General features: G+C 47.7%; 1 protein-coding gene across 1 annotated transcript in view; it reads left to right on the forward strand.

Moving 5' to 3' along the window:
• The window catches only part of RNF220 (ring finger protein 220), a 242851-nt gene extending 228334 nt beyond the window's left edge, over window positions 1-14517 (forward strand). The window contains exons 13-15 of the mRNA XM_009287448.2: window positions 2806-2914; window positions 4068-4142; window positions 13816-14517. Of these exons, the coding sequence (XP_009285723.1) occupies window positions 2806-2914; window positions 4068-4142; window positions 13816-13887 (256 nt within the window). The 3' untranslated portion in view covers window positions 13888-14517. The remainder of the gene's footprint in view (window positions 1-2805; window positions 2915-4067; window positions 4143-13815) is intronic.
• The last annotated feature ends 242 nt before the right edge of the window (window positions 14518-14759 follow it).

Consider the following 14759-nt stretch of genomic DNA (forward strand, 5'->3'; position numbering starts at 1 on the left):
GGCCACCACGTCCCTGGTTGCTGCTGCTCCAGGAGGCTTTCCTGAAATCTCAAGTGCAAAAAACTCACTTGTGGCCAAAATCTCTCTCTTGTGAGACAGGAGCTGCGTCTTCAGCACTATGCTGTGCGTCAGGATTTGTCCTGAGAGCACGCTTGGCAGGGAGAACATGGAGTTTAAAGTCTGTCACAGCTGAGCTTTGATCAGCGCTGGGAGATACTGCAGTGGCTAAAGCTCCCTCTCTTACCAATGCACCCCAGTCTTGTTAATAAATGTATATTTAACAATGTCTGGAGCGTATGAAGTGATAATAACTAAATCAATACCTCCCACATTGATTGTCCAGGATCCCTACAGCGTGACGCACGCAGCGGTGCGGTAATTTTCCAGCTAACTAGCACCCTGATCTACAGCCCTCCTATTGATTGGCCATTGTATCAGGCAGCCTCTGAGCATTATTGCTTATACCTCTATTCAGCCTCCTTTTCTGATTCATTCGTTTATTACTGGACAGGTGCGATTATCTCAGAGACTTTCCGAAATTGGCCGATGGGGGTCAGCCATTTAGACTTCTATAAACAAGCCATTTTCTATCTCCTCTAGTTGTTGCAGAGGCAAATTTTTCCTTTTCAAGCTTTGACTGTTATTGGGCTGGGACTGGGGATGAATTGGCCTTTGCTTGGATCTGCTCAAGGATTCCACTTTTCCCTTTCCTTGCTGAGTCGCCTGCCCTTCAGAGGAGGACAGATAGCTCCAGGGATAGTAATAGGAGAATTTAGCAAGGGTTGAGGTTCTGCTTGCCACTCACTTTGGGCAGGAGCCACACTCACTGCCTTTGAAAACTCCAGTGCCCTTATGCATGCAGGAAGGAGAAATGGATTCCAGAAAGTCAAATTCAACTGCAGCCTTCATCCAGCGTCAGCTTGTTGATGGGCCAGGCTGGAAGGGAAACAATTTTCTCATCTGACAATAATCTTCAAGCTATAAATAAATAATTCTGTTTCTTCCTTGGGCAAAACTGACACCTTTCTAGACTTTCTTTGAAAACACTAACAATTCTTCCTTGAGGGTGAGAACCCAAACTGGGAGATGATAATAATTTATACCAATGAGTAGGAGCAAGTGGGTGTTTCACAGCGGGGAGCGCTGAGTCCTACTGAAGCTCTTTAATTTTGCTCCAAAGAATATTTATTGATACCAAGACTTGAATCCACAGTGTGTCTGTCCCCAGGCAGTCCTCACCCACTAGGCTATCACGGGATGTGTATTTCTTTGCCTTTTTTGCAGTTTTAAAATTGTTACCATTTCCTAGCAACTGTCATTTGCAATGGATCTCCTTCTGATGAAGGTCTCTCCTCGGTTAGCTCGTGCAGAGTGTCTGATCTGTACAAAGGTAGGAGTGAAGCTGGAGGAGCTTTATAACACTGGTACTTAACCATGTGCACTCCTGCAGCTCCAGGTTTTTTCTGAAGTGTCATAATTAGAAAAATCACTCAAGATTTTTTCGACTAGCTCTGTTTCCAGAGCCTTGGGAAAAGCCAGCAGAATCACCTCGTGGGAGATAGATACCTCAGATCCCTCCCTGCGTGCCGGCGGCAAGTGACTAATGAACAAAGGAGCGAGTGTGTGCGTGCAGCGGGAGTGCTGAGATTGCAGCTCACTTTATTGGTTGTAGTAATTCCACTAGACCCATGTTTTAGCCACCTGTTGATGAATCATCCTCTAAAAAGGTAGAACACATAGGTGCCACTGTGGGTTATGTTGTGATTGATGCAGCTTTTGGTGGTGAGGTACTCTTCAGGTTCTTCTGAGCTGGTGTCTGCTTGGACAGGCCTGAAATTCACTGGCGTACATGAAAATTGCTGGTTTGTTTTGTTTTTTCGCAAGAGTGAAAGTCTTAATGTCAATGCAATACTCTAAACCTTTTCTGGGGAATGCTTGAGGGCCCCTCCCTATATCTGCACTGTGTAGAAATCGGATTTTGCAGCATGCTGGAGGGACACATCCTTGTCTATAATGTTCCCCGCATCTCATTTGCTAAGCATTGCTGTCTGCCCTTGCTTTTAGGTTGGCAAGTTGCTTTTCACCAGCCTCGCAGAACCATGAAAATACACTTGCCTGCCCTCAGCACAGCACCTCTGTGACAAAAAAGATAATGCTGCCCATCAAAAATGACCCTAGGAAATGGGAAAGCAGAGATTGTAAAGCTGCTTTTATAGCCACCTTGTTGGCACAGTGTCCATTGCTTTTGGTTTCTCCTTTTTTTCAGTATTAGAACCCAAAAAGCTAGGGGTTTCTTTAATACAAAAGCATTGTGTTGATCCCGTGTAATGAGCTGATTCTGTGTTTCAAGGTTGACAGCCAGCAAAACCTCCATTCTCTAAGAGGAAGAGCAGCTCCTGTTGCCCACAGAAAGTTATCTCACCAGCTTTAGAGCAATATACAGAACTTTGTCCATAGCATTTGGTCCTGAGGAGTCTCTTAAGGGAGACAAGAAAAGAGGCAGAAAACAAAAAACAAACAAAAAAATCTGTTCTTTAAATGTCTGTGTCTTGTGGAAACTTGCTCTGTATGAAGTTGGCAACCCCAGCCCCGTTGTGTTCTGTCCTGATGTGTTCGGAAGTGTTTAGTAGGACACCTCAAAGAATTCACACTGGGCTTTTCAGGAATTCTTCTTCACCCCAAGTTAGATGTATTAGTTCGAATGTTGCCATTTCCTCTGCGGTACCTGTTGTGGGATCGTTTTTCCGCAAAACTTTTAACAATCTTGTGTGCTCAGTGATGCTCACTCTCCATCATCTTTTGCAGAATTACAGAAGACTCTGCAGTGACAACATTTGAAGCGTTAAAGGCTCGTGTCCGTGAGTTAGAAAGGCAGCTTTCCCGTGGGGACCGCTATAAATGTCTCATTTGCATGGTGAGTAGCACTCCACTTGTGGTAATGAATCAGAAATGTCTTGGTATCTTTGCCGAGGAGGGGAGAAGTTTCTGTCCTTTTTCCGGTGGAGTGGGGGAACTCATCTTTGTCCCTATACACCGATTAGCCTTCCAAATGAAGGTGCTCGGTCTTTTTAGCAATTGAAATTTCTGTATGCATTACATGGTTCCACTGGTATTTGTAGCTGTCCATCTGTATCCAGGGCAAGAAAGCCCCAACTTCGGAAGACTTTCAGCCTTCCTGTAGAAAACTCGCCGATACCAGCATCTTCTTTCTGCTTGTGCAGATTTACATACATAGGAGAGAGCAGAATCTGTGATCTGAGACCCACTGGATCATTTGGAAACAGGAATGTTGCCTGAGCATTTAAAAGTTGTCGATGTCCTGCTTGCTCTGTGGTGATGCTGTGGCCTTCTTAAAGAAGGGCAGCAGCTCCCTCTGATGGTCTGAGCCTGCAAAGCTTTGCATATCCTCTTAGGTTTTTAGTCTGATGATAGTGGGAGAAAATTCTGCTTGGCGAAGGGCTCCCTCTGCAACTTCAGCTTGATTCATGGTGCTCTCTCTCCCAGCTCACGACTTGTAGGTATGGGGGTGCAGTCCCCGTCTCTCATCCCACAGAAGGGACGACAGCTTGCTGCTGATTTCCAGAGGTTTATTGGCAATGATAGAAAATACTCAAGAGAAGGCGCATCTGCTGAAATAGCAGCAGCATTCTTGGGATGTAGTTAAGCTGTTCCTGCAGAGCTAAGAGTTGTGATAAGGGTTAATCTTTCCCTGTCACTGGTTTTTGTATGATCTGGTGACCTTTCTGATGGGAATAATGGAAGGTGGCTACAGCAACTTCAGATACTCTTGCGATAACTGCTGAGCCAGGTCACCGCTTGAGTGGATTATGGGCTTCCAACAGGAGTTCTGGGAAGCCAGAAAAATGGACTGCGGGAGACTTTCTGCCTCTACTACACAAACATTACAAAAATACAAACTTACATATTACACAAGCTTTTTTTTTTTTTTTTTTAAATACAAAATACAAGGCAATGTTACCCACAAAGAAAGGTGTTGTGATGGGTTTGGGAGTGAAGAATCAGTAGATCCCTACTGTGGAAATAACCTGTTTGCTTCTTCTCCTCAGGACTCCTACACAATGCCCCTGACTTCGATTCAGTGCTGGCATGTGCACTGTGAAGAATGCTGGCTGCGGACTCTGGTGAGGCTCTTGGTTACTTTCTTGTTGAGTTATAGGCTTTTTCCTCTCTTCTGGGATACTTTATTTAAATCACCACGGGAAAGGTGCTTTTTGCTTTATTTTAAACAATGTGAGTGCTGTGCCTGCAGAATTCCCAAGCCTTGCTGTTTAACACCCCGCTCTAGCTTTGACTTGAGTGACTTTCGTTTGAGTCGTCGTGACCAAAGTGCAGTCCTGCCCCTTGCTTGCTCCTCTGCTGCTGTGGGGACAGCCATTGCTCATGTAAGAGCTCTGTGCCGGGGACAACCTTGCCTTACAGTAATTTCCTGTGGGGCATCCATGCAGAGAGGTAAAGCTGTGAGAGTGGAGGCCAAATCCACTGAGATTCGCGGAATGGGTAGCTTCTGAGAAACCTAATATTCCCCTGAAGCAAAGGGAATCATCTTCAGGAGAGATGATATGGAAGGGAGCTTTTATGAATTTGAATCTGTATTTTTCAGATTATTTGAAATAGCACTGTGCAGTTTTCAAGCATATGCCATTCTGTTTGGAAGATTGGGGACTACCTTGAACATTGAATAGGTGACCCAATGCAGTAGTAATTTATATACGTATTAAAGGACATCAGGTTAAAATTCAAGGTGTTATTAAATAAAGTGTTTTCCTTTCCTTTGTTAAAACTGTGGGCTTTATAATCAGCCTTTCATTTCCCCTGTGCAGCTGATTTTCAAGCTTTCATTTTATTCAGGTTGGGGAGTGGAAAATAGTCAGTTGTGCTTTCTAGTTCTCTTGCCAGCAAGATGATACGGTGTTGGGTTGCAAAAAATGTAAGGGAATGCCACTCCTAAAAACTGTTCCTGTAAGGCATTACAAAATCTACTTTATAGAGCACGTTGTGCGCTTGGAATTACGATTAAGCCGATCATGCTCCTTTAAATCCTGCCTTTTAAAAGTCTTGTCCAAGAAAAGTTACCAGGACGGTGAAGTGCCTGTGGGCTTGAAGTACTAATAGCAACTCAATAACTTGGCTATCCCTTGGGCTGTATTTTATAGCTCTTCAGCTACACCCCGTCACTATTTAGATTATACAAGCTTTTGTAAACATTTTAGCAGCATGTTATAAAAGACACATATGTGGGTACGTAGCTGTGAGATGTTTGGATGAATGTGTGCTCTGCCACCTTTGCTAAGTGAAGAGTAATGTTGTCCTTCAGCAGTGTGACAAGCGGAGGATAAAACACTAATTTCTTTTTCATTTTCTTTACTCTGAAGTCTTTGTCCTCCCCTCTTCCCAGAAGCCTCAAGTCATCTTCTAAATCTGTAGCTCCGATTTCAGGCTGTTCTTAGGCTCAGCAGCAACTTAGTTCAACTTCAGTCTGGCCCCTTTGTTTCATGTGCAGTGGTCACAGCTGCTCATAAGGACTGGGAAGTCCCACTCCAGGTGCTCAGGGGATAGCATTTACCCTTGCAGAGGGGGAGCCATCTCCCCTCTAGATATCCGTGAGGATCAAGCTGGCTGTGTGCTATCCGCACATGGCTCTTCTGCTGACCAAGCAGGCGGGATGGGAATAGTCCAGCAAGACATCGTATTAGGACTTGGCACTTGCATAGGGGAAGCAATTAATAAGTGGCTACTCATGTGTTCCCCAGCCCTAGCCTCTCCCTGCAGCCCCCAATTTATTAAACCAGGCCTTTTCACAAGGCATGCTTGCACTCCCTCTCCCGTCTCAAAAAAATCTCCCAGCCTGTGTTCGCATGTTTCTAATGTAACCATTAAAATGTAGCCCGAAGACAGCAATAAAAACCCTGGAACGCCTTGGTGCTTTTGTGTCTTGATCAAAGTCAATGTGTGTAATCTCGTTAAGACTGCCCTCCTTCCCCCCTCCTTTTTTATGAATTTAATGGCATACAGCAGCTGGGCTCAGTGTTTAATGCTCACCAACCTGCATTGTTCTAATTAAGGTATCTCCTTTTATTTCGGGCACAAAAGAGACTCTTGTTTTTTTTAACAAGCGAGGAGCTGTGGGATAGTGTGTGTAATAATCGCTGCTGTTACCTTTCCCTGGGTATAAAGCTGGCTCCCCAGCAGGGGCAGGAGGAGGGAGCCCACGCGTGCAGCACACATGGAAAGACTTGGCTGGGGGAGAGGGGCAACATTTTTCTTCTGTTGTGCAATAAACAATTTGTTGGAGTTAATAGGAGTTGGGGCGGGCGGGTTGTGTCGGGCTTCCGGCCCCTTTTGAACATTCTGGAGATCTGCCATCCCTGCTGGTGAAAAGTCCCCTTTCTCCTGTGCGCCTGTGGTTTATATGCCCAGCCAAGATCTAATATTAAATTAGAGTGTGAGCGTGTTTGTGAGAGAGAGAGGGAGGACCATGTATTGAACAAGGCCTTGGAACTGAAGGCTCAGAGTGCCTGGGAGCACTTCTAAACCTCTGCAGGGTATTGAAGATGGGGTGAAATTTGGTGCTTACATCTGTCTATGGACCAGAGGAGGTGAAGTGGTTTTTAAAAGGTTTAAGGTTTAAACGTTTTCTAAGATACGATGATACAATGATCTGAGCGTCTCTAGTGTCCTCTGACTTCCATGGTGTCTAGGGCGCTGATGAAGATTGGATTTAAAACACTTAGGCTTTCTGAAAATACAATTTTTGGACTTTTGGCTCTTGATGTCCAATTCCAAATTATAACTGTTCTGTTGCTAAGGGAGGGGGGAGACATTTTTAACCACCAACTCTACAAATGGCTGCTGGGCTCTCTAGCTTAGGTACCGTTATACTAGAGCTCAATGCATCAAACCGGCTCCAAGTTCTGGGGATGAAACATCCACCAGAGCAGACTCCATCTCTGTCTCCTGTTGCTGTGTTGGATTAACGTGAAGGAAAGGCTGGGGTCACAGAAAGGGACCCTGGAGATGGCTTAAGAGAACCAAGATCGTGGTGCTTGCCGAGTTAGCCAGCACCTCAGTGCCAATAGAAGCTGCTTGGTTAGACGGTCCTCCTCAGGGTGGCCATGGAGAAAGGGAGGAACCATCCCTTCACTCAGCGTCAGGACATGATGAGTGAATGATTTTCTGTCCTTCCACTTGCTCTGTGAGCAGAACCAGTCTGCCTGAGGGCTGTGGCAGACCACAGGCTAAAGTTGTGCTGTATGCTGCGTACGCTGTGGGCAGCTCTGTGGTTGTAGGCACAACAGGAATGGAGACAGGGAGAGGGGTACAAGAATGTGTTGCTTGATGCCACGTGATTGTGCCTGGTTTCCCAGGAAATCGTATTAGCTGTTTTGTCAGCTGGGTTTGTCTGCTGGTTTTGCATTGCTGTGTCAAACCACACCAATGAGCTTGCTACTCCCTACTTGCTGGTTGTCTGGGGCACTCAACACAGTGACATTTTTCATTCAGCCATCCTGCATGCAGGGAGCTAGTTGATATCTTCAAGTTATGCAGAAACTGGGACGCTAGCCTGGAGTGACTTCCCTGTGATCCCTTTTGGAAACCCCTGAAAACAGGTGCAGGTTCTTCAAAGGCAGGAGGGGAAATGGTGTTGCAGGAGGGAGGCTTAGCCTGGGCAGCAGGAGGTGGGGTTCATTTCCCTGAAATTCAACCGTCCTCGCGGCAGGTGTCTGTCCTCAACTGGTTGTTGGACTGCAGCCCTGAGTCACTGGGTGATGGGGGATGAATCTCCCTCTGGAAGAGGTTTGTCTGCCCCTTCTCTATCCTTCCCCATTAACCGAGATGGACCCTACAGCTACTAGTGGGTGAGATTTGTATTTTCCTTCTCCTGGGAAGTGTGCTCTGACAGTAAAGGTTGGCAATCTGCTGCAGTGCTTTGCTGGGGAGGTTTGGAGCCTCCATCCTTGGAGGTTTGTGAGAACAGGTTTGATGCATGTCCATCAGCAGTAATTCAGGTTGAGGAGATCTTGCTGGGGGAATGGGTCAGGGAGTTCTTGATGTCCCTCTGAGCTGTGGTTCTGTGATCTCCCAAACCCTGGTATCCTTCCTTACGAAGTAAATGGAGTTAAAAGCTAAGTCAGGCTGTTGTTTGCCGGTGATGGAGCTGTTGGTGGGTGCAGGCATGCAGGGGCTGAAAGAGGGCAGGTTTATTTGAGCAGGTGCGGTTTGCTGAGTTTCCCCCATTGCCTGCACAGCCAGGTCCGGCATTTCCTATGTGTATTTGCTGACCCCAGGCTTGTACTTGCCTGTCTTGTGCTTATTTGAAAATGACAACTGCAAGAGCAGGAAAAAATGACTTCTAAAAAGCCTTCTTCATCACAGAATATGCTTCCAGGGGATCCATCAATAGATATGTATGCTCTGCAGTTGACACATTTATATCTTTGGTAGGTTACACTACTACGTTCTTAGCCTTGTCGCTTTTTCTAGGCTGTAATACCGTATATCCCATGCGGGCTGGAGTATTTTTGTAAGAAACAGCGCAGATACAGAGCAATCCTTCTGGGTGATTTCCTCAGTGCTTCCAGCAACATAGGGACCTCCTGAGTCAGCAGCTGCATGGAGGATGCTGCGCTTGATCCTTCATGATGTTCCTATCTGCCATGAGGTTGCCCGGTTATTTATTAACATATTTCAGTTTTGGCCTCCAACAGCCTGTGGGGGTGAGCTCCACCCTTTGAGGAGGCTCTGTGAAAAAGGTTGCTCTCCTGATTGCTTTAACCATAATACCTGACAACGGCGGTGGTGAACGGCTGCTTCTCTGGGAATTAGCATTTGCAGAGGAGAAGCTGCCACTTCGTGTGCAGGCGTGGGGAGAGGGGGCTGTCGCCTTGGTTGAGAATTGGATCTTGGAGTTCGATTCCTCTTCTGGCAGAAGCTGGCTCTTGCTTTGGGTCCCTTCTGTCATCTCTCTGCCTTGGTTTTCCTTCCTATAAAATAGGCGAGCTTTGAGCCCAGGTTTGACAGTGGCACTGTGTAGGCGAAGTTGCTCTGTCCGTGTGTCTTTATTCTCTGTGCCTGGTAGCATATTCTGCTTGGAAATTGCCCATTTTTAGACCCACAGGACAGCAGGAAGTGCCTAAATCCTTCCTTTTGAGTTTTCTTGCTTTAGCCAATTTATAGCAGACGTCATGCCTTTTTTTTTTTAAGAGGCAACTTTAAGACAAAATACTCCAATCCTTCCTGGCTCCATGTGAGCCCTAACGACTTCTCAACATCTCAGCTCTCGTTAATGTATTTTTCAAACTACTACCCCAAGTGATTAGCCTGTATTGTGGATCAATCACTTGCCAAATTTTAATTAAGAAAGGAGGAGAAAAAATAAACTCCATCCTGGTTCCAGCCCCTTTTCTTTGCTTTGTAACAGCCCTGGAGCAAACTTCTTGCAGCAGAGTTTTATAAACCCCTCAAAACTGGGGTTTATAATGGAAAAGCTGAGGTGGCCTTTACTCTAGCACACGCAGCTATAACACATCAAGGCTTTTCCATGAAGCTATGATGAAAGGAGCAGAAGGACCTGGAAAAAAAAGAAAGAAAGAAATGGCCGACAGGTGGGACTTATTATTTCACAGCATTTTTATTTCAAGGGAAAAGTTTAGTAACCCCAGCTGGCAGGTGAGCAGTGGGGGAGCAAACGCTTTTTCATTGTGCCTGTGCCAGCGTGTGTGTGTGTACAAGCTTATGTGCCTCTCTACAAGAGAGGAGAGCTTAAATGCTAGTGCCAATAAATGCTGTACACCTACACCGAAAAGTCAGATGTAAGGAACAAGGTTCTGAGCAATTTCAATCTAGAAAGAAAAAATCAGGACTTAGTTCTGAATTTAACACACATGCTTATGTGTGCAGAGGATGACAGCTTTATTTAAAAAAGAAAAAAGAAAAAGGCTTCCCCAAGGGTCCAAAGTCATTATTTTTGCTTGAACTGTTTAATACCGAGCATAAGTACTAGGGAGACCCAGAGACCTGGGCCCGGCATGCCATGTGCAGTCAGCCTGCGCAGCGTTCAGGCCAGACTGCTGAAGCTCTCTAGGATGCCATTGTTCCCTCCAATGTACCCGGGCTTCAGAGCTCAAGATGAGCTGCCGTTCCCACGTGCAGGTGAAACAACATCCACCACTGCCCTAAATCAATCTGCGATCATGTAGCTTTTGCAGAAAATGGGTCAAGCTACATGTGGTTGGGTTCTGCCTTCTGGCGTGGTCAAAAACTTGGCCCTGGCTGCCCATGTGCAGCTCTCAGCCTTAGGTGGGGAGAGTGGATCCCCCTAAAGCCATCAGCATGTGGTGCAGAAAGCAGATCTCCGGGACAGAGATCCTGGGGTCTGGCAGGATAAATCCACCCATCTTCCCTTTCCCTGTGGTGTGAAGGAATTACATACCTGACCTTGCTTTGCCACGGAAGAGAGGAGCAAAGCTGCCGTCGGTTTAATCAGGCTTGTTCTGCCATCCTGTGGGCTGAGTGCAGAGGACTTGTGCTTACAGCAAGCACCTGCTTAGCCTTTGGAAAGACCTGGGCAGGGTGGGTTTTCAGGAATCTATCCTTCCAAAATTACCCACATTGAGCTCTCTAGCCTGCGTTAGCAAGGTTGCCCTCGCTATGGGTCACACACATCTGCCTGCAGCTGTCTCAGTCCACCTCCAAATCCCAGAACGGAGCATGAGATGCGAGACAGCGAGATGGCAGCAGCTGAGATTTGCTTTTAGCAAAAATGAACTCAAGGGTGTTCAGTGCTCCTCCCCACCACCTACAGCCAAACATCTCCAACTTCAGCAGAGCTAAAGGAAAATAACTGCTAAAGTGCTCTTCAGCTTTGCACAGGAGCACTGAGGAATAGGGGGGCATGGTTTTAAGTGGCAGCAACCACTTTCCGTCATCCTTTGCCCCAGACTGAAGGCAGGCTGAGGCCTTTGATGGATCAGGGAACTGGTCCTGAAGGTGACCTCTCCCTGGTGTGTTGTCCAGAGAGGCAGAAGCTCCAGCTACTTGGTTGGATGCTTTGCTCTTGCCAATAAGCTGTGCCTGTCTTGGGAAGGAGAGGATGGACACAGATGCGTGCAGTAGTCACATCTGGAATGCCTTACAGTCCCCATGCACACTTACCTCCGCTTGTCAGGGCACACAGGAAAGCTCGAACGGGCAGCTGCCAACTGCTGCCCCTTTGACAACATGCTGTGAATTAATTCCTCAGCACCTCCCTGCCACTTCCCCTGGGACCCTGCAGCTACAAAGACGATGCCAAGAGGCCAACCAGATGCAACAGGAGCCTCTGAGGACCAAGGAGCTGCATGGCGATGCAGGCCTGAGCAGGGACTCAACTGAAACAGGCTGTTTCGTGGCATTTGCATCCAGATTAGTGAGCCCCTCCTTGGCAGTGCTGCTGTGTAGCCCGGCCCACAATAGCTTTAAAGGTGGCAGAAGGGGCAGATGTTTAGATTTTCCTCTCCTACCTGTTGTAGCTGCTGCAGGAAGTTTTTACTGGGACATGCAGGGTTAGAGCTGGCCCTTTTCTGATGCTGGCGACCCAAAGCTCTGGTCTTGAGCACAAGCGAAGAGGCGTGTTATATAAACAGGCTCTGTTAAAGTCCAGTGCAGTCAGTCTTTGATTTCGTCAGGGTTTTAAGCCTTTCTTTCCAGTTGTGATTTGTGCATGCGCTTCCCAGAATCCAGCATGCCAAGTCCACTCCGTGAAGACCAGTGCATGGGGCTGCCCGATGCGTTGCACGGGCAGAGTGAGATGGTCCCTGCCCCAAAAAGCTGAAAATCTAAACAGGTACAGTAGTTAGAGTGGGATAAGATAGGTCCTGGGCTGCTAGAAGGATGTGCCCACAGGCATCAGCACCAGAACCAGATGCACCATGCAGACCACCAGTGGTCTGTCCCACTGCCAGTCTGTCACTCACCCTGAGAGTGATGTCCAAAGTGTCTTGGGTGTCCATTATGTGTTTCATTCATCTCTAGTTCAACTGCACTTTGTGTGTGGCTGTTTTAGATCTCAGGTGCAGGTGCCCGTGGTTCCTACATGCATCGGGGCAGCGGCTCAGCTGCTAGCAGCAAGGGGTATGAAATGGGAACCTAATTACTCAGAAGTCCGAAGCTCGGAGAACAGCAAACGTGCAAAGTCCATGTCTGCCAGGAATAATGTGCACTGGGAGCAGGGAGGGGGCTGGTTCAAGGCTGGTCTGCAGGGACGTTTCAATAGTACTCAAGACCACAGAGCAAACATCACTTGCACCTCTTTGGAGTGACATCCCTGTGAATTACTTGCACCTGTGTAAATTTTCTGTACCTGGGACTCTCTCCTCCAGATTCCTCTTAGTCCGGGGAGCTTCCAGGGGAGAAAGCCCCTGTCCCTCTCTCTGCAGGTGTTGTCCCAGAGCAGAAAGGACCTTTTCTAAGGACGCTTGCCTTTCGTAAGCAGCAGTGCCAGCTCCTCTGCTAGAGGTGTCCCCAAATGCAGGTAGCAGTACCAAAGCAGCGTGGCAGGTCACGGTCCTGCCCTGCTACTCAGTCCGCCTCTTGCAAGCTGCCGCACTCAGTGCTGCAGGTACTGAAACAAGCCCTGCTAAGGGAGAGCAGCAGCATCGCTGAACCGAATGGCTTCAGTTCTGCCAGCAAGCCCTGTGCAAGCCGGCAGGCTCTCACACAGCATGTTGCATCCCTGTCAGCTCGCTTGTCATGGCGAGCGCTGGGTGTTAGCTGCTGGAAGGGCCTGTCTGACAGCAGCGAGCAAAACTCGGGGTGCTCGGACAGAGCCTGTGCTCAGTTCTGTGCAGCGAGAGGTCGTGTTGAGGCTGCGGTCGGTGTTGAAAGCCAGGGCATCCCAATTTCCTGCACTGCTGCTGCTGTAGATGGGAGGCTGCCTCGCAGCAGAGCCATCTTTTTTTGTCATTTTTCCCATCAACTGTCTGTCACATCTGCCAATCTAATGATGACCGGCTTAGGTTGACCCCGATTCTGAGGCTTATTAACACCCTCTTGCTGTCAGGCTCAGTGACAGATGGCACATCAGCCCTTGTTTTATTTCATGTAGTGTTCATGTCGGCCGCCCATTACCTCTCCCCAGTTCACAGTTTACCGGTTTCAGGTCACCTTGGCAGAACAGACTCATCACCGCAGCATCTCTGCGAGCTGGGGGAGGACAGGACGGGGGTTTCCTTCATGCCAGCAGCTCTGGGGCTTTCGCAGGATGGCCGAGGCAGTCCCCCAGCATGCTGCCCTGAAAGGGATGCTCCAACCCCACCATGAACCAGCTGAAAATTGCGCTTGTTCTGGCTGGGTTGGTCCTCTGCCTGCTCGGTGACCTGAACTGGCTCATCAGGGGCTGCAGGTGAGCAAGGGAAGCAGGAAGGAGCAGATCTGCCTGGCAGCTAGCGACAACGGTGCAGTGGGACGGGGGGCTCAGGCCAATCTGTCTGCAGAGACTCCTCTCCCCGGAGCTGCTGAGTTTGGTGATGTGTCCTGGCTCTGGGTTTCAGGCTCCTACAGAGCTCCTGCCTGCCCAGCCGCCTCATGCCAGGGACTGGAGTGGGCGAGGGTCTTGCAGGGCAGGCAAGGAAGGCGTCGGGGCTCCCCCTTCTCACAGCTTGTGCCCGCTGTTGGGAGGGCACGGCCCTGTCTGGGGAAGGGGGGTGGCCTTGCTCCCCCTGCTCCTGTGCTGGCCCTGAGATCCCAGGCCGAGAGCAGAGTCATGCGGGTTGTCCTCCTTCACCCTCTCATGCTGTTCATCTCGTCTGCCGGTTGCAGGGTGCCAAGAAGCTCTGTCCCCAGTGTAACACCATCACGTCTCCTGGAGACCTTCGGCGCATCTACTTATGAAGGACCCAGCGGGAGAGCAGGACCCAGCTGCTCGGCTCAGCTCATCACACCAAGGGGGAGAAGAACGACAGCAACAAAAAAAAGACGTTTTAAAATTAAAACAAAAAAACAACAAAAAAAAAAAAACAGAGACTCCAGACACGGACTCGAGGATACAGGAGCAGTGGGGAGCCTCGGCTCCCAGGTCCCGCGTGTTGAGACCTCCTTCAGCATCTGCAGCGGGCAAAACCAAACCCTTTGTTGTGAAGCCCCCTTTTTTAAAACCAGTATTTCCCATCCACCCATTCCCTGGCGCTGGCTTTGCATCGCGGATGGCTCGTGAGCCCTCCTTTGGACTGTGTTGTTGACCACTCTGCCCCCAGGAGACTGGGGAAGGGACCCTTGACAGAAAGATGTTAAATAACCTGTAACTTGTGTTCTTTGTTCAGTTTTTTGTTTTGTTTTTATTTGTTTTGGTTTGGTTTTTGGTTTGGTTCTGTTTTGGTTTTTTGTGGTGTTCTAGTGATAAAAAAAGGTTTAAAGAAAAAAAAACACACCCAGGCAGAAATGAAGCACATGTAATATAGATTATATATGTTTACAATGTTGTGTATAAATGGGATAGACTCAAACATTACATACTAATAAGTTTCCATTTCTTTTTTTTGGGTTGTATTTTTTTTAAAGAAGAAAAAAAAAATGAGCAGAGAACATTAAACCCATATTTTTCTTGGTTCAGCAAAGTTTTGGCATTAAAGTCATTAGTTTAAAAAAAGTATATATATACATATATATAATATAAATGGTTTAATGTTCTGTGGTGTATATTTCCTCATTCAGATATGAAGTTAACAGCTTTTAGTAATGGCTGGGGCACTGGCCCCAAAATAACA

The sequence above is a fragment of the Aptenodytes forsteri genome, unplaced genomic scaffold (genome assembly GCF_000699145.1).
Source record: "Aptenodytes forsteri isolate BGI_AS27 unplaced genomic scaffold, ASM69914v1 Scaffold119, whole genome shotgun sequence".
Classification (NCBI taxonomy): Eukaryota; Metazoa; Chordata; class Aves; order Sphenisciformes; family Spheniscidae; genus Aptenodytes; species Aptenodytes forsteri.